General features: G+C 33.0%; 1 protein-coding gene and 1 pseudogene across 8 annotated transcripts; both read left to right on the top strand.

Annotated features, from left to right (window-relative positions):
• Positions 1-3,340: 3,340 nt before the first annotated feature.
• On the top strand, positions 3,341-9,087 carry LOC107423488 (pentatricopeptide repeat-containing protein At5g50990). 8 transcript variants are annotated; one of them, XM_016033052.4, is made up of 7 exons: positions 3,341-3,803; positions 4,134-5,825; positions 6,325-6,421; positions 7,326-7,460; positions 7,644-7,976; positions 8,057-8,745; positions 8,837-9,087. In XM_016033052.4, exons 1-2 carry the CDS (start codon positions 3,623-3,625, stop codon positions 5,648-5,650), a joined length of 1,698 nt encoding a protein of 565 aa, XP_015888538.1. In that variant the 5' UTR covers positions 3,341-3,622; the 3' UTR covers positions 5,651-5,825; positions 6,325-6,421; positions 7,326-7,460; positions 7,644-7,976; positions 8,057-8,745; positions 8,837-9,087. The 8 variants fall into 8 exon arrangements, with proteins under 8 accessions (XP_015888538.1, XP_024931695.1, XP_024931694.1 ...); XM_025075927.3 differs by having other exon boundaries at positions 7,231-7,460; XM_025075926.3 differs by having other exon boundaries at positions 6,315-6,421.
• Positions 7,332-9,087, top strand: LOC107423485 (sugar transport protein 10-like; annotated as a pseudogene).
• Positions 9,088-20,524: the final 11,437 nt, after the last annotated feature.

Genomic DNA, 20,524 nt, shown 5'->3' with positions numbered 1-20,524 from the left:
ATTCAGTGGCTCTTTGCATGTCACATCTCATTTGTTTGTGATAGAGTTTTGCAAAATTCAGCAACAATTGAGTAGGTTTATCTTGGAAAAAAATGGACCTTTAAGTACCATAGCTGAAAATATGAAGTTGAAATGTGACAAGTATTGGGGGACAATTGATAAGATTAATAATTTACTGTTTGTTGCTGTTGTCCTTAACCCTCGATACAAGCTAGATTACATGATTTTTAGCTTTGGTAAACTTTATTCAAGTGATGTGTGTGAAGCAATAATTAAAAGAGTGGAAAAAAAAAACCTTTGGATCAATTGTATGAATTTTATGCTACAAATGATACATCAATACCTACTGGTCAATCTTCCAAGAATGTCAAAGAAACCAATTTTGAGGTTTATGAGAGAAACAATGATGATGAAGATGATTTATTATTTGAGTATAAGAAAAGGAGAGTGGATAATACTTCAAAAATAAAAAATGAGATTGATAGATATTTAATGGAACCGACAGAGGATTGCAACAACCAATTGTTTGATTTGTTAGATTGGTGGAAATTGAATTCCATAAAATTTAAGGTTCTATCATCTATGGCTCGAGATATATTTGCTGTCCCATTGTCTATAGTAGTTTCTGAGTCGGCCTTTAGCACTGGAGGACGTATTTTAGATCCATATCAAAGCTCACTTACTCCAAAAATGGTGGAAGCTTTGATTTGCTCTCAAAATTAGCTTAGTGCAATCCCACTTCCATTAGATATCCGTGATCGTACTTATGATGAATGTTTTGCTATTTGTCAACATCTTGATTTAGGTAATTTCTTAACTTGTTAATTCAACATTCTATTTTATTATTTATATCCATTAACATATTTAAATGAAACTTTTAAATCTTTTAATACTTTGTTTTTTTTTTTTTCTTTCTTTTAGATATAGGATCTGCCATAGCTTCTGATTATGATGCATGAAGAAATTATCTTTTAATTGGGTTTTGTGGTAAGCAAACTATGTTTTAATTATATGTATATATTTTTTGATATATTTATGATTATTTGTGGTGTTGTAAACAATGGGAGTGGGATATGTGTGTTGTAGATTGAAGCTTTGGAATGATGGATTGGAGACTTTAAGCTAGCTTTGGAATTACAATGCCATGGAGATTGAAGCTTTGATTAGATAATATATATATATATATATATTTTATGTGTGTATTGTATTAATTTGTAACATGTTATTTAATATCTTGAGTTATAAGGATTGTATATGATAACTATTTTCTATTGCATATTAATTGGGGACATGTAAGGAATTGTGTGTAGTAACTACTTTAATTTTTAACCCCAGTATCCTTTGACAACATAGTCAAATGAGCATCAGTTCCTTACAAGTCATTGTAAAGTTTAAAATAATTTGATTTTTTAGGAAGTTTAAAATTAAAAATTGGGCCTGGTATGAATTTTTGTTGAAAATGATAAAAATTAACATTTGGGCTTAGATCCAATTTGGATTGGGTTAGGTTGCTATGGGCTACAGGTTGGATCAGGTGGAAACCTGACCAACCCAACTTGGTTGGATCGATTATTTTTTTTCCTTCAACCCGACCCGTGTACACCTCTAGTTGGGATAATAAAAAGAAGGTGGGTAGATAAAAAAATGATTAAAAGACGAGAGGTATTTTTCATTAAGCCCTTTAAAATAAAGACATTGGGCTAAATTCCCCTAATGTTAACCCAATTTTAATCCCAATCTCGTATGCCAAATATGCCTTATTTGTGTCATTTTCTGTTTTTATAAATTGTTGTGAAAAATTCACTAATCAACATGGGAAAAAACAAAAAAAAAAAAAAATCAAAGACAATAACAAATACTGGCTTTTTCTATTAATTACTGTTTATGTATTTGATGAACAATTTATTTTATATTTTATCATTCATATATATATATATATATATATTGGATATTGGGTGTAGGGGATGAGTTCTAAGATTTTGTCCCAAAATGGTAATAACTTGTCATTAATAGGTGCCTCTTAAAATTAATCCTTGATTCACCATTGATTTTGCATACTACAGCTTATGTGTTGTAGTGTAGCATGTAAAAAGATTCTCCTTTTATTAATACAACAGAATATAATTAAAATGATTGTTTTTGTTCAAATTAATATAATTTATTGGTTAAAAAAAAAAAAAAAAGAACTCATTGGTGAACAAGTTTTTGACTCGTAATATCAAAATTTATAAAGTTAGAAACACATTGATATTAATTTGATACTATAAACACAAAGTGCAAAAGTGTTCAAACTACAAAAGCATTGGTTAATGGTGCCAAAATTCTTAAGATCGTGTGGTAGTCTTGATGGTAAGAGGCACCAACATCACAGTCTATGAGCTGGGTTCGAACCTTATTAGCAAAAAAAAAATAATAATAATAATAATAATAATGGTGTCAAAATTCCTAAATAATAAAAAAAAATGTTAGTTCTCTGATTTCTAAGTTATATATAAGAAATCCTATAAATAATAATAAGAAGAAGAAGAAGTTAGATAAATATTTATACTGGCCAAAAATGCAAAACCTACATGGATATGTGCAGTGGGTATGAAGAATGAAAACTTCAAAGCTTTCACCAATCACCACGACTACATGGAAATAGAAATTAAAAGATGAGAATTTTATTGAGAATGAAATCTTCAGGCGCATACCACGACTGCAGAAAAGGGGAAACAAAATGAGAATGTTTAATGAGATTTTTTTTCCTTGTTTTTTCAATCCTTGTATATAAAAGTTTTTTGCACTTTAATTTATTATAAAAAAGAATTAATAATGGCTATATTGTATGAAGTGTCTCTGTAAATAATTTTTTACTAGCAAGATATATTAGCCAACCAAGGAGTTAATCCAAACCAATTGATCCAGTACAGTCTTTTTTTCTTTTTTTTTTGGATTATTAGCTTTATTAATTCCTAAATTATATCCATAATTGTATTTTGATTTTTGAATTTTTTTTTTTTGGCTCTTCAATTCTTGAACTTCAATTTTTAAATATACATTTTTAAACCATCTTTCATATACTATTCAATTCTAAAACCTACAAGTACGCAGCATACAAGGTATCGTGGGATGATTGATTTTGTAGTAAGTATAGATGTCTCAAAACTGTTAAAATGAAATATAAGCATAAAAATATATCAAAAATTTAATGATGAAAGCGTAAATTCAGAAAAAATAAATAAATAAATCAAAGTGTAAAAATAAATAAATAAAATACCAGAGTGAAACTATAAATTTACAGCTATAGACATCAAGGACAGCCGAAAACCCTTTTATTATTTTTTTTCAATTAAAATTATTTTTTGGACGGTTTAACTGAAACGGTTCGAGGTGATAGAAGAACAGTGAACAGTGTAGCTCACTCATTCGTATGTGAATGCTTTCCTTCCTACTTGAGTCCAAATCAAACAAAAACCTTTCAAGATTGCCTTTTTTTTACCCGAATTGAAGCAGTCCCTAATAGATTAGAGTAAATTGAGAACCTAATAAGATTGCTTTATTATTTTTTGGATTTGATCCAACAAAACTCCTTTAAACTGCCCCTCAGGGTTGTTTACGAATGGAAGGCTAGGAGAAGAGGATGAAGATGAAGATGAAGAAACTAATGTTGATGAAAGGGCACAGTGAAAAAGGGATGCTACAAAGTGGCTGTAAATGGTGGGTGTCCTTCAGATTTTCACATTCCAAGGCGGAGATGGAGATACCGTATGATTACCATGCCAGTTTTGCCTACCCTTTTGCACCTGGAGCAGCTAGAATAGGTTTCCCCACCATTTTTCTCTCTGTGTATTTGTTTTTTTTCATTGCTTTTCTGTTTTCTGTTTACCTCTTTTTTTTCTTTTTTTTTTTTTTTGGTGGTTTTATTATGCTTAATTTGATTGTTTTTCTGTGCTGGGGTTCCGAATGAACGACTCAAAAATGAGTTTTTTTAGGGTCATAATGTCTGCTGTACTAAAGTAGTATTATGGGTTTTGTTTTTAATTGGGTGATTTTTCTTGCACAGTTGGGTTGCTTTAATTGAAATTGGTTTTTCTTGGATACCCAATTTCTTTGCAAGTTAGTCTAATTTCTCATTTTCGTAATATTTTCAGATCATAAAACATTCTACAATGTGCTTCAGGCTTGTAAGCATTCCTTGGATTATAGAACTGCAATTAGAACCCATGCAAAACTTGTTATATTTGGATATGGAACATATCCCTCTCTCCTTGCTTCACTGGTATCAGTTTATGCCCAATGTGATTTTGTCAATCTTGCTCGCAAGCTTATTGATCAAATTTTTCGCTGTTCTCATGACCTGATGTCTTTGAATTTAGTCATTGAAACTTTTATGAAGGTTGGAGAATGTGATAATGCAAAGTCTGTCTTTAACAAAATGCCCATCCGGGATGTGGTAACATGGAATTCTATGATTGGTGGCTACGTACGAAATGCACGATCTGAGGAGGCACTAAGATTATTTCAAGCGATGTTGAAATCAAATGTGGAGCCGGATGAATTTACATTTACTAATGTAATCACTGGCTGTGGTCGGCTTGGAGCTCTTAATTTTGGTCAGAGGGTTCACGATGTGATGATTGAGAAAAAAATTGAACAAAACTTTATTTTGAGTTCAGCTGTAATAGATATGTATTCAAAGTGTGGAAGAATTAAAGTTGCAAAGGAAGTTTTTGATAGAGTCCAGCGCGATAATGTCTGTGTTTGGAACACAATGATAAATGGACTAGCAATGCATGGGCTTGCTACTGATGCAATCACAGTATTCTCAAAGATGGATGTTGAAAATGTTTTACCTGATGCTATAACTTTTGTTGCACTTCTCACAGCATGTAGCCATTGCGGTCTGGTTGAGCAGGGATGCAGTTACTTTGATTTGATGACCAGTCGGTATTCTATTCAGCCACAAATAGAGCACTATGGAGCCATGGTTGACCTATTGGGTCGAGCTGGGCTCATACAAGAGGCTTATGACATAATTAGGGCCATGCCAATTGAACCAGATGTTGTTATATGGAGGACGATTCTTAGTGCTTGTAGAATTTACAGAAAGCCTGAATTGGGAGAAGTTGCCATTGCAAATATACAACAACTCAAAAGTGGAGATTATATTTTGCTTTCAAACATCTATTGCTCCCTAAGGAGATGGGAGAGTGCTGAAGGAGTGAGAGAAGTGATGAAAAAGCAGGGAGTTAGAAAACAATACGGAAAGAGTTGGGTTGAGTTAATGGGCGCTATTCATCAATTTAAGGCTTGTGATCGGTCACATCCTGATGCAAAGGCAATATACAGGGTTTTGGAGGGTTTAAATCACAGGATCAAGCTGGAGGGGTTTAATCCTATGACAGAGTTGGTTTTGATGGATGTCTCTGAAGAGGAAAAGGAAGAAAATTTGAATTGTCACAGTGAGAGGTTGGCTTTGGCCTTTGGGATCTTGAAAACTAGTCCTGGAACAGAAATTAGAGTCTCAAAGAACTTGAGGATCTGTTATGACTGTCATTGTTGGATAAAAATGGTTTCAAAAGTATTAAGCAGAGTGATAATTGTGAGGGATCGGATACGCTTCCACCACTTTGAAGGTGGTATCTGTTCTTGTGGAGAATATTGGTAATTAGTACCTTGAATATGTGATATGTGCAAAATCGATTTTCACTGTGTTGGAAGCATAAGAAAACCAGGCTGTTGAGCTCTTATGTTTGATAAAGTAATGTTGGCTTGTGCTGCTCACTCCAGTCCCATGCTAGTTGCCTTGTGCTAACCTACAGACCTATCTGAATTTACTGAAGGTATATTCTCTTATTTCCTGGACATGACCTTGCATTCTTGGATGCTATTTGTTATATATCTTATTTTTAGCCAGAGGTCTTGTCAACCTTATTTGCATTAATTGCTGAATAAGCCATCAAGATTCAGTTTCAAGGTCTCAGTTAACTGCTTTCTTTAGTTTACTTATTGCAAGTGGGTTTACACATTATGAAGCAATTATTCTTTCAAAACCATACATAATGGAATTTTGGAGGAAGCTGATGATAAGTGGTCATCTGTATGAGTCAGGTAAAAACCTGTATTTGTGCTTGTATCAAGATAACCAACTATTTCGTTTAGTATATGCTCATAGCAGGTTAACAGCATCCAATTGTGTTCATGTGCATTATAAATTGTCGTTGCCATCATGATTGCATAGTCTTTATGATTTATCTATTTGAGGCTATTTTCTGCCCATGACTTGAGATATATTATATTTCGCAAACCTCTCTGTTTATAATTTGGTGCAGCTATATGCAGAATCAGTACTTCCTGGAGTAAATGGATTGACAGCTTCATTGGACACTACCAGTTCTTTGATCTTGTTATTAATTCAGATTTAAGTGCAATATCTAAGGTAAGTTATGATTTTTTCCTACTCATTTGTTCTTTTTCATATGTGGTAATGATGATATATTTTTTGCTCTATGCATCAAGGTAGTTTTACCTTGGTATGTGTTTAACTATTGGCGAAATTTTATAATAGGGAACTAACAGAAACCCCCCTCACATTTCATTTTAAGATGTCTGTTTGGCATGGAAATGGTTTTTTAATTTTCTAATATTAAGAAATTAAATAGAAGAATAGGGCATCAAATTTGGTTAGGGTTTTGAAACAGATGTGACACGTGCTGTTTGTTTGCATTAGTTGTTATAAATATGTCAATGAAGTACTAGTAAATTCTGTCATGCCAAATTAATAACTATTTTCTTAACTTTAAATTATTAGAACAGTCATTTGGATAATGTATGATTTTTTTGTGTGACACATACTTCAAAAGAAATTTATTTTAAAAAAAAAAAAAAGGGTGATCTACTTTTGTTTTCAAAATAATAATATTGAGTTGCATATTGACTTTCTAAAATTAGGCATCAAAGGTTTCAAACCTACATATACATACGTTTTGCTAAGTACAATTTTGGATCATGATAGCAGTTTGTTTTCGCCAAGCTCATGCTTTTAGATAAAAGATTGTTGGCATATCAGCTTGTATTTATCTTAATTATAATTATAGATTAAAAAAACAACATTTTCAAAACTGATCTAACTCTTTAATGAGCTCAATGCTATGGTAGAATAATGCATACTTGTTAGATAATAATGTTGTTAGTTTGTTGAGAAAAAGACTTTTCCCGGATCATAAGATGCTTATAAATTAAGCTCAGGCTTTGAGGAGTAGAAAGGCAGAAACAAAGGTTAATAAAGAGAAAGAAGAAAAAGAAGCAATAGCATATTATTCTTTGCCCTTTGTTTTTGAAAGGGATCCTTGGAGATGCAAAGATGATAGGAGGCACTTTTACTGGTCATGGAGGTGGCCAGACTGCATTTGTTGTGTTTGCTGGTATAGTTGCTGCGATGGGTGGTCCCATATTTGGTTATGATCTTGGAATTTCAGGTACTTCCGATCCATCACTTGTGTAAACAAATTAATAATAAGTCTAGAAAACTTTTTTTTTGTTTCAAGTGATTGTCATTATGCTGTGACAATGACAACATTCTTTTATCAATGTAATCAAGATAAGTAAAAATTCAAGCTAATACTTTGTTGTTGAACACTAAGTTCTAGGTGCTTTCTAAGTTATTGTAGGTGGAGTCACCTCCATGGAAGAGTTCCTGAACAGGTTCTTCCCCTCAATAGAAAGAAGCAAAAAGAGGGAGTCAGGTCATGCTAATGCATATCGCAAATTTGATAACTACCTCTTGACACTGTTCACCTCTTCGCTTTATCTCACCCCGGATGGCTTCCTTTTTTGCTTCATCAGTTTCATGGATTTTTGGGTGAAAGCCAGCTATGTTTTTTGAAGGCCTAGTTTTTCTCATAGCTCTATCTTAAATGGTGTTGCCCAAAACATTACATTACTGATAGTCAAGTCATCTCTTGCTTGGTGTGGGTGTTGGACTTGCTAATCAAGTATGTATTCATTACCTTAGTTTTGTATATTGAAGCCAAAGGTTTATGAGCTAAAAATCAAATTGTTTTTTGGCTTGCAGTCTGTTCCAGTATACCTGTCAAAGATGGCACCGACAAAGATTAGAGAAGCACTCAACATGGGCTTTCGAATGGCCACCCAATTGGTATTCTTATGGCTAACCTTGTTAATTATGGCACTAACAAGATCAGTGGCGATGGGGCTGGAGACTCTCTTTGGGTCTTGCAGGCATCCCTGCGGCTGTAATGACTGTGAGCCCAATCTTCTAGCCTGAGACTTTGAATTCTATCCTTGAGAGAAGCCACCTTGAGAGAGGGAAAAGTATGTTGCAGAAGATTCATGGCACCAACAATGCCCATGATGAACTCCAAGACCTTATTGATGCAAGCAAGGCAGCAAAGAAAGTGACAAAATCCATGGAGAAATATCATTCAACCCAAATATAGGCCTCAACTTGTAATGTGCTGCCTCATATCATTCTTTCAGCAGCTCACTGGTATAAACATTATCATGTTTTATGCTTCTGTTCTATTCAAGAGCCTGGGTTTCAGAAACGACTCTTCGCTTATGTCAGCAGTCATTACTGGTGTGGTTAATGTTGTTGCCACCTTAGTTTTTAGTTTCAATGGTCGCAGTCGATAAGCTTGGCAGAAGGATTTTGTATTTTTTTTTTTTTTTTTTTTTTTTTTTTTTTGGGTAATAAGAAGGATTTTGTTACTTGAAGGTGGCTTACAAATGATCATTTGCCAGGTAAGAAGAAAATAAATTTGTTCGGTTTGGTCATATAAACTACTTTCCTTTCCCTACAACTAAAATTCACGCATTCCTTGGATGGTTGTAGATTGCTGTTGGATCCATGATTGGCTTGAGATATGGTACCAATGAACAAGGATCACTGGCGGATTCCAAAGCAGATTTGTTATTACTCTTTATCTGTGCCTATGTAGCAGCATTTACTTGGTCTTGGGGTGTCCCATTAGGTTGGTTGGTTCCTAGTGAGATTTGTCCATTGAAAATTCGAGAGCAGCTGGGCAAGCCATCAACGTTTCAATGAACATGTTATTTACCTTCTTATCACAGAAGGCTTCCTAACCTTGTTTTGTCACATGAAGTTCGGTCTTTTCTTTTTCTTCGCCTTCTTTGTGGTCGTTATGACTGTTTTATCATGTTTTTTCTGCCTGAAACGAAGAGCCTTTTGATTGAGGAGATGAATAGAGTATGGGAAGAACATTGGTTCCGGTGTGATTACGTCTTTAATGAAGTTGGGGCTGGGGCAGCCTCCCCCATTTCTTGCCACGTGGGATTCTCCATCCCCGTTCCCTTCCCATTCCGCATTTACTAGGGAGCCGATGTTGGGTGGGGCAGGGATCCGTGTTCCTTGCTATGTTTTCCTATTTATTTTTTAAAACTATTTTTAAAATTTTGAATTTTTTTAAAAAATAAATTTAAAACTTAGTTAATATATATTATGATGCGGACAGTCCGCATGCAGATAGTAAGTATTAAAAACGATTTTTAAAAAAATCATTGTCAATATTTTTTTGTGTATGAATATTGATAACAGTTTTTTAAAAATCATCGTTAATATTTATAATTTGCATGCAAACCGCCGTACCATAGTCTTATATATATATATATATATATATATATATATATGTAAATAAGGTGAGGAATACACTGAGGATTATACTCCCCGATCCTGCCCCAACCCTGACCCAGAATAAAAAAAATTTGCCCTGTGCCAAACTTGCCATCCTGATTAACCTGGGAATTACCGGCCCAATAAGGGCAGAGCACCACAGCGACGAAGCAGATTGGATTGTCATCCTTAATAGTAGGGGTGAAGGAAAATTGTTTAGAAATGAGTGTTCTCTCAATTTTATCTCACAAAAGACGGAAGAAGCCAGATGGAAAGTACAAATACCAAATGCAAAAATTTCTATAATTCTTTTTTCTTTTTATAAGTTTCAAAAGAAGACAAAAATACAAGTCAATTTTCTGAATTATTTAGGAAAGAGTCTTATCTTTTTAATTTTGCCTCACAACAGAAGGAAAAAAACGTATGGAATGTACAAATAAAAATTACAAGAATTTCTGCAAGTTTTAATTCTTTCTTTAAGTTTCAAAAGAAGACAAAAAATACAAGTTCATTTTTTAAATTATTTAGAAATGAGTCTGTCTTTTCAATTTTGCCTCACAAAAGAAGGAAGAAACCACATGGAACGTACAAATAAAAAATTCAAAAATTTCAACATTTTTTTTTAAAGTTTCAAAAGGTACAAGTTCATTTTGCACATATAATTAGGTGTAAAATCTGAATCTAATTCTATTTTCAGCATTAAAACAGACATAGAGAGTGGAATATTAAAATTTGAGAGGGCAAAGTGACTTTTATCAACACTTTTATAAACCTCAAATTTATTTTTTGAATCTCAATTTTTAAAAAGATTTAAGAACTAATAAATAAGATTTTGATGAATAAAAAAATTTATTAGGATGTCCCCGTGAAAGACTGTCTACATATTTATATAATGATATTTTATGATGTAAATGTCACATTTTTTTAATTTATAGACATCCACAAAGACAACTAATTAATGATTTTTTTTTTTAAATTATCATCTTCGTAAACGTCTACACATTAAAAAAGTATATATATGTTTTAATTTACAACTTATCAACTATCACAATTTTATGTAAATATAATTAATTAAATTGTAATTGAAATTTCTATATATTTAGAAACTCAATTACATGTGAAATTACTTTTAAAGAAAATATTAAAAATAGTGATGGTACAACAAAAATTAAATATAAATGGTCATTTCTATAATATCTGAAAATATAAAGTCCTATTGATAAAACATAGGAACTAAGGAATGTGAGAAAAATGCTGTGTTTGGACACCACTTTTCCGTGCAAATTTTATACTTGGGTGGCCTGAGTCCTGACCTGAGAGAGAAAAGAAGAAGAAGAAGAAGAAGGAACCCTAATCTCCAAGCAACAAGATCTATATAGCTTAAGATCGAATATGGAGAGAGAAGACGAGGACTAGTCAGTGAGCGAGATGTTAGGGGATCGTTTTTGGCTGTCCTCTATCTCTATAGCTGTTAATTTTAGTTATTTTTCTAGGATGTTTTTTAAGGAGTTTTAGTTCTTGGAATAAAGGTCTTGAAGGATCTTTGTTTTGTTGAAAAGAGTTACTGAAATTGAATTGAAACAGTTCTAATTAGATTATTTAAGTTTCAAGTTCTGGATAAGATTGTGATGAGAGGGTGAATGATCTATTGGATTGGTTAAAAATATCACTGTTTGTTTTTTGGGTGTCAATTTTATGTAGGTTTTTTTCTTCCAAAAAAAAAAATAAAATTCATAGATTATGATAAAAGTAATCAATGTGTAACTTGTATTTTCTTCTAGTCCAATAAATTTCAATATTGATATTAGTTTATATTACTAGCAAAATAGATTAGTGATATTGAGGTTCTAGAAATTTGTGGCTATAAAGCGACTTTTTCCTTACCAATTAAGCCTTGAATAAGGCGGTGGAAAGGCTGGCAAATATAAAAGTCAAGCTATCTACAACTTACAACAACAAAGTGTACCAATTCAATTCCAATACTCACACTGCCATCTTCACCGCCTTATGCACTTATATATATATATATATATATATCCACACTTTGTAAATTTATGCCATTTTTGGTATAAGATATACTTAAAAGCAGAGAGAAAAAAGGAGAATATTAGAGAGAGAATTTTAAAAGGGATTCTCCTAAATATTTGTGTCTTTCCTTGTAAGAGAGAGTGTGTATTTTCTCCTATTATAAAAAAGAGTGTATTGTCAATTATACTCTCTTTATTTTAGAGACAAATTATTATATCCTTTTACTATAATAAAATCCTTCTACAAGTGCCTATTATTTATGTGTATTTTATTTGAGAATTTTTCACAAAAAAAATTTATTTTTATAATTTCTACTTCAACTTTAATTATGTATCCCATACCACAATATCCTAACAATGGTATCAGAGCCTAATTTATATCCAGTTTTTCATGCTACAATTAGATCCAGTTAGTGGAAAAGAGGCACATTCAACAATGGCGGCGAAATACGAAATAAAAAAGTTTAATGGGAATAATTTCTCATTGTGGAAAATGAAAATAAAAGCAGTTTTGAGAAAATATAAATGCTTGGTGGCAATTGAAGATAAGACCATGGAGATCCTTGACGACGACAAGTGGAACAAGATAGATGGCAATGTTATTGCTAATCTGCATCTAGCACTAGCCGCTAAAGTGTTGTCAAGCGTAGCCAAGAAAAAGACAGCAAAAGAAATATGGGATACTTTGACAAGAGGGAAATCAATGGAATGTGGCCTTAGTGGGAGTCAAAATCAGAGTAGATTAAAACCTAGAAGTAAGAAGAATGTCAAGTGTCATCATTGTGGCAAAAAAAGGCACTACAAAAGAGAGTGTTGGCATCTAAAGAAGAATGAAAAAGCTAAAGAAAAAGGTGCTGAGTCGTCAAAAGTTTAAGGTTGTGTAGTAAGTACCATGGATGATGGTGAAATTTCATAGAGAGAAGCAACAATTATTGCTGAAAGTAGAAGAAGATTCGCTGATGTTTGGATTATGGACTCAGAAGCAACATGGCATATGATCCCTTGGAGAGAATGGTTCCACCAATATGAACCTATCTCAAGAAGATCTATATTCATGGGACACAATCATGCCTTGAAGATTGTTGGTAATGATACCATCAAATTGAAGATGTATGATGGCTCGATTCGCACCATCTAGAAGGTACGGCACGTGAAGGGCCTAAAGAAAAGTCTATTGTCTTTGGGACAATTAGATAATAGTGGGCGTAAAACCCATGTTTAAGATGAGATCATGAAAATAATTAAACACAAGCTTGTGGTGATAAAAGCGAAAAAGATAGCTGCAAATTTGTAGACGTTTGAAGAAGAAACATAACAGGAAAGAGAAGCATCTACAGGATCGGCAAGTTTTACAGAAGAATCAACAATGATGTGGCATCGTAAGCTTGGCCACATGTTGAAATGAGGTTTGAAGATTCTTGATGAACAAAAGCTTTTTCTAGGACTTAAAAAGGTTTCATTGTGTTACTAGTAAGTAGCAGAAGTTAAAGTTTAACGGTTCTAGTGCTAGAAGCAAAGCTATCTTAGAACTGATTCACTTTGATATTTGGCAAGCAACAGTTGTGTCCCTAGAAGGTGAAAAATACTTCATATCTTTTATTTATGATTACTCCAGGAGATGTTGTGTCTATCTAATCAAGAGGAAAGCGGATGTATTTCTAGTTTTTAAAATATTCAAAGTGCCAATGGATCATGAATCTGAGAAGAAGATCAAATGTTAGAGGATAGATAATGGAGGACAATATATTGGTGAAGAATTTGATAACTTCTAGCAATAAGAAGGTATCAAGAGACAGTTCACGGCGGCGTACACTTAACAATAAAATGGGGTAGCAAAGTGGATGAACAGAACCTTATTTGAACAGACAAGAGTAATATTGAGAACTGCAGGGATGGCCAAGTTATTTTAGGCAGAAGCAATTGAGATCGCCTGCTATGTGATCAATTAGTCACCATCATTATTTTAGGCAGAAGCCGATATAGATGTGGACTAGTAAGCCAACTGATTATTCTCACTTATATACATTTAAAAATCCTATCTATGTTGTGTACAACGTCCAAGAAATGTCAAAACTAGATCCAAAATTCAGAAAATATATTTTCTTAGGATATTCTGATGGAGTTAAGGGATACCGTCTATATGATCCTACTGCTTATAATTTGATAATCAACAGAGATGTGATATTTACAAAAGATAAAATACAAGAAAATGAAAATAATAACACTTCAAAAGAGAAATCAGAGACTATTATAGTTCAAGTTAAAGAAAGTCAAGAACAAAAGGTTCTAGATTTTTCTGAAGCAGCACCAGAGCACAAAGAACATGAGCAATCTGAGTTTGTAACTCCACAAATTCGACGGTCAACTAGGGAGTAAAGAGAAATAGCTTGGACTCAGAATACATTATGGAAGGAAATGTTACATACTAATAGAAGATAGAGAGCCATTAACTTTTCAAGAGATTACAAAAAGCTCAGAAGCTTCTCTGTGGATGGTAGCAATGCAAGAAGAAATTGAAGCTTACCATAAAAATAAGACATGAGATCTTGTTCCACAACTACAAGGGAGCAAGGCTATCTACAACAAATAGGTCTACAAGATCAAATGAGATAGCAACAACCAAGTGGAGTGGTATCGTGCTAGACTGGTAGTGAAAAGATTTGCTTAGAAAGAAGGTATTGATTTCAATAAGATATTCTCTCCTATTGTTTGACTTACAATAGTTCACGTAGTCATGGCAATGTGTGCTACATTTGACTTGTATTTAGTGTATTTGGATGTCAAAACTACAGTCCTTCATAGAGAACTTGAAGAACAGATTTAGATGCTCCAACTAAGAGGTTTTCAAGAAAAGGAAAGGAAAACTTGGTTTGCAGCATTTCAACATGCAAAATTGTAAGTCAATTTTTACCCCTCTTCCTTTTAATTTTAAGTTATCCTTAAATATGAGTCCTAGCAACAAAAAAGAGAGTGTAACAATGTCTCGAGTACCATATGCATTAGAAGTGGATAGCTTAATATTCGTTATGGTATGCACAAGATCAAATATTGCACAAGCAGTGGGAGCGATTAGTCAACACATGGCGAATCCTGGTAGAGAGAAGTGGAGTACTATGAAGAGGATCTTGAGATATGTGGACGGTACTTCAAATGCTGCATTATGTTATGAAGAACCAGACTTTACTGTCAAATGCTATGTTGATTCAGATTATACAGATGATCTTCACAAAAGCAAGTCTACCACAGGATATGTGTTTACTCTTGCTGGAGGAGTTGTAAGCCGGGTTTCAAAACTACAGCCCATTGTGGCTACTTCTACAACAGAAGCAAAATATATTGTAGCTTCACAAGCTAGTAAAAAGGCAATCTGATTACAAATGCTACTAGAGAAGCTTGGGCACAAATAAGAGAAGATAATTGTATTTTGTGATAGTCAGAGCACTTTACATTTTGCAAAGTATCCAACATATCACTCAAGACAAAACACATACAAGTTCCATTTCATTTCGTTCATAAGAAGGTGGAAGAAGGAAGTGTGGATTTACAGAAAATCTATACTAGAGACAACCTAGTAGATATTCTAACAAAACCAATTGGTACTAACAAGTTTATGTGATGTTAATCCTCTATTGGCCTAGTAGAAACATGAGCAGCATGGGTATAAAATGGAAAATAGAAAAGATTGAAGGGCTTCTGATGGTAAAACCATTTTTTCCTTATCAATTAAGCCTTGAATAAAGTGGTGGTAAGGCTAGCAATTAAAAAAACAAATCAAGTTGTCTACAACTTGCAATAGCTAAGTGTACCAATTCAGTTCCAACACTCAGACTGCCATCTTCACCACCTTATGCACCTATATATATACATCTCCACACTTTGCAAATTTATTCCCTTTTCGATGTAAGATATACTAAGAAGCAGAGAGAAAGAAGGAGACAATTTTAAAAGGATTTTTCCTAAATACTTGTGTCTTTCTTTTGTAAGAGTGGGTGTGTATTTTCTCCTATTATAAGAGAAAGAGTTTTGTTAATTGTGATATCCTTATTTTAGAGAGAAATTGTTATATCCTTTTACTATAATAAAATCTTTCTACAATTGCCTATTATTATGTGTGTATTTTTTTTTTTTTAGAACTTTTTCACAAAAAATTTTCATTTTTATAATTTCTACTTCAGCTGTACTTTTGTGTCCCATACCATAATATCCTAACAAAATTTATATTTGTCAAATGTGAATTATGGATGCCGATTTTGCTAGAAAATGATTGAACTGAATAGAAGAATAATTTTTTGGTAAAGCAGAACAGTTGGCAAAGGATCTTGAACTGTTTTCATAGCATGCTGGTTGTAAATCTGCAAATGTGGAAGATGTCATTCTTTCTTGTGAGTTTTCGAAGCTCTTTGTTTCACACAATAGTTAGCTTCACTAAAACCAATTGATATAAAGTTTTGGGCCCTTTTTTTTTTTTTTTTTATTCATCCCAAATAAACTCTTATGGAAACTGAACTGCAACTTATAATTTTCACCAAGCATTAGTTCTTCTTCAAAAACACGATTTTAACACTTAGAAATGAACATCTAATTACAGCATTGAGTTCATTTTACGATGATTTGAAAGCTAAAGAACCTTAATCTGAGAGGAAGAGAAAGAAGGCATCCAGAAAGGATGAGAAAGCAACTATTGGTGTAGTGCAAATTTTAGATGTTCAGCTGAGAAGCATCTTTCCTTGGAGTATGCAATTACTATAGATAATAGTCAAATTAGACATAACTCCTTGTTATCAATATTTCGAAAACAGCCATGTCAAAAACTATTGAAAAATAAAAGATTTAGTTGTAATACATAGAATATTGGAGATTTGATTAGTTGTAAATAGTGTGATTTTGTAAATAATATAAAATAGAAAAATTAATAATTAGGCGGCTATTGTTGGAATATTTTTTTCTAATTTGTTTTATAGTCCCTTCTATAAGAGGACCCCTATTTAAGGCTCTTGAATATAGAAAAATATATATAATTCTATTCTTTTTCCAAAGTTTATATGGTATCAGAGCTAGATAAAACCTCTTAGTGAAAAGTGTTGAGGCATGAACAATACCCCACGTGAACAGTACTTGCATGAATAATAAATCTGTTTGAACAGTATCCAATGATCAAAGAACCTAAACTCACTTCTTGATTTTGCCTAAAAAACAAAAACCCTAGCCGTCCCTTTGCACAACTTATTACCAATGATGTTTGAAGTTTCATCTGCATCCACTCATTTCACTAATCCGTCCAATAACATTACTTCCCAAGCCCCAAATATTGATTCTCATTCTTTTCAGATCACCATAATCGCTTGAATGGTGATAATTTTTTATGGTGGTCTCAATTTTTTTGAATGTATATTCAAGGACATGAAAAAATCGGCTACATGACCAGAGAAAAGACAGCACTAACACCAGGAGATGTTACTTACGCTACCTGGGATGCAGAAAATTCGATGGTTATAGTGTGGCTCGTCAATTTCATAAAGGAAGACATTGGCTTAAATTAGATGTGCTATTCCACAGCCAAGAAATTATGGGATAATGTTAACCAGATGTATTGAAGGTGCCATTCATAACAAGAAGACCGTATAGGCTCGTCAAATATACAAGTTCCTTGTTGAGGGCTCAATGTGGAGTTTGATGAAGTAAGAGGAAGAATCATAGGCCGATCACCTCTTCCTCCAATTGGCGAAACATTTGCAGAAGTGGCAAGAGAAGAAAGTTGTAGAAACGTAATGTTGGGCAAGAAGACCACCAATTGGGCTGTAGAGAGTTGAGCATTAATTACCTTTGAATTTGTTGCTAACAAGGAAGCAAATTATCCAAAGAAAGCTGAAGAAAAGCCATGAATATGGTATGATTACTATAACCATCCTCGCCACACTCATGAGACCTACTGGAAAATCCATGACAAGCTTGCAAATTGGAAGAGTAGCAAGGTTGATGACAAAACCAGACATGTAACATCTACTGCCAATGAAGCTAACGCAAGTCCCTTCAAAAAATAGCAAATGGATCACCTTCTTAAACTGCTACATCTAATTCATCATCTGGTATTGCTAGTGTTTTTCTTGATCAAACAGGTAATGAATCTAGTGCACTTTCTTGTTCAAATTTTGCTTCATGGATTATTGATTATGGAGCTTCTGATCATATAACCAGTCTTTCTAAATTATTTAATACGTACTCACCTTATTCTAGCATAGAAAAAATTAGAATTGCAGATGGTAGTTTCTCGCCTATTGCAGGGAAAGGTTTGATAAAAATATTGGAGAATATTGATCTTAAATTTGTTCTCCATGTTCATAAACTAACCTATAATCTTTTATCTGTGAGTAAGCTTTCAAAGGAGTCTAATTGTCATGTTATCTTTCATGATTCCCACTGTGAATTTCAGGACTAGAGTTCAGGGAAGAAGATTGGCAATGCTAAAATGATAGATGGACTTTACTATTTTGATGGTGACTCCTCCAATAATAAAAAAGCTCAAGGTTATTGTAATGCCAATTCTATATCTACTTATGAACAAATAATGCTTTGCCATTTTAGATTAGGACATCCTAGTTTTCAATATTTTAAACACTTGTTTCCTACTTTATTTAAAGTTATCTAAGAGTCATCGTACTACTTATTTGTCAAAGCTTTATGTTTCTTCAAAATGATTTTATTTAATTCATAATGATGTGTGGGAACCTTCAAAAACCATTATTATTTCTCAAAAAAATGGTATGTCACATTTATTGATGATCATACTCGATTATGCTGGACATATCTAATGCGTGAGAAACTTGAAGTAGGAATACTATTTAAAGATTTTTATAAAATGATTGAAACTCAATTTCAAACTAAAATTAGTATTCTTCATATTGATAATAGAACTGACTATTTTAATGATCACTTAGGAGCCTTTCTAAAGGACAATGGCATTCAACATCACTTTACATGTGTAGATGCCCCTCAACACAATGGCATCACCAAAATGAAAAATAAACATTAACTTGAAGTGGCTCGTGCTATAACATTTTCAATGAATGTTCCAAAATATCTTTCATGAGAAACTATTTTAACATCTTCATATTTGATAAATAGAATACCTACACATGTTTTAGAATATAATACACATTTAGAGTGTTTCAAAAAAAAAATTTCCTATGACATGGATTTCATTGGATTTACCACTAAAAGTTTTTGGCTGCACTGTTTTTGTTCATATTCCTAGTCATTCTCGATCTAAACTTGATCCAAAGGTGAGAAGTGTATTTTTATTGGGTATGCTTCAACAAAAAAGGTTACGAGTGTTTTAATCCCCAAACCAAGAAGTTTCATGTGAGTATGAATGTTTATTTCTTGGAAAACAAACCTTATTTTCAAAAAACTTATCTTCAGGGGGAGAAACAAGGAGTGGACGACAATTTTTAAGATCTATCCACTGTTCCATTACCAAATATTATCTTGAATACTACTCCTAGTCTTCATTTCCAACTATTTTTAAAAAACAAAAGGAAGAAAGTTTTTATAAAACCATTGAAAATCCTAATCAAAAATTGCAAAACATTGTTGTATCTCCAATAGGGGGAGAAGCACTACAAACAAATCAAAAGAACCAAAATAATAAGCTTCTGCTTTATAATTGGAGGAAACCCCATGAAAAGAGTCAAAGTCCACCTATGATTCTAGAACCGAATCAATATTCAACTTCAGACACTGGTACTTAGAATATTACAAGTATTCTTATTCCTAACTCAAATTCAATTCCTATTTCTAATGTGCCATCAGACCTAGATATTCCTATAACTCTTAGAAAATTAACCCGAACTTGCACAAAATACCCCATTACCAAATACTTATCTTATGAAAAAAAAAACTTCATCACCATAAGGCTTTTTCCTCAAAAATATCGCACCGATTTATCCCTAGAAATATTCAGGAAGCCTTAAATGATCCAAATTGGAAATTAGCAGTTATGGAAGAGATCAATGCACTGAGAAGAAGTGGTACATAGGAGATAGTAAACCTACCTAAAGAGAAGAAGACAGGAGGTTGTAAATGAGTTTTCACTGTGAAATGCAAAGTTGATGGTAGTATATATAAGGTAGGATTGGTTGCTAAGGGCTTTATCCAGACTTATAAGATTGATTACCAAGAAACTTTTGCTCCTATTGTTAAGATAAATTCTATTTGAGTTTTGTTATCGTTAGTTGTGAACTTTAAATGGCCCTTACACTAGCTGGACATGAAAAATGACTTCCTCAATGGAGACCTTGAAGAGGAGGTCTTTATGATTTGAGAAGAAATTTGGTCCTAATAAGGTATATAAATTAAGAAAATCCCTATATGACTTGAAAAATCTCCTAGAGCCTGGTTTGAGCGGTTTGGAAAAGCTATAAAAAATTGTAGCTACTATTAAAGTCAGGCTGATCATACAATGGTCTATAAGCATAGCAAGGAAGGTAAGGTTGCAATTTTAATTGTTTATGTAGATGATATAATTTTAATAGGTGATGATATTGAAGAATTAAAGAGACAAAAAAAAGAAGTTGGCAGCTACTTTTGAGATCAAAGACTTGGGAACATTGAAATACTTTCTTAAAATGGAATTTGCTAGGTCTAAGAAAGGTATATTTGTCAACCAACAGAAATATATTCTTAATTTACTTGATGAGATGGGCCTACTTAAATGCAAAGCAGCTGAAACTCATATTGAACCTAACTTGAAGTTACAATTGTGAAGGCCAATGAAGTACAAAACAGGGAGCAGTATCAAAGACTAGTTGGAAGACTAATTTACTTGTCTCATACACGTCCTAACATAGCATTTGTTGTTAGTATG

The sequence above is a fragment of the Ziziphus jujuba genome, chromosome 3 (genome assembly GCF_031755915.1).
Source record: "Ziziphus jujuba cultivar Dongzao chromosome 3, ASM3175591v1".
Lineage (NCBI taxonomy): Eukaryota > Viridiplantae > Streptophyta > Magnoliopsida > Rosales > Rhamnaceae > Ziziphus > Ziziphus jujuba.
This window is presented reverse-complemented; position numbering and strand designations above follow the sequence as displayed.

Bases quoted from the DNA above. Each gene is read 5' to 3' on its own strand.
- LOC107423488 (XM_016033052.4), top strand. From the start codon at position 3,623: ATGAAGATGAAGATGAAGAAACTAATGTTGATGAAAGGGCACAGTGAA. The intron at 3,804-4,133 runs GTTTCCCCACCA...TAATATTTTCAG, and splicing joins ACCTGGAGCAGCTAGAATAG to ATCATAAAACATTCTACAAT.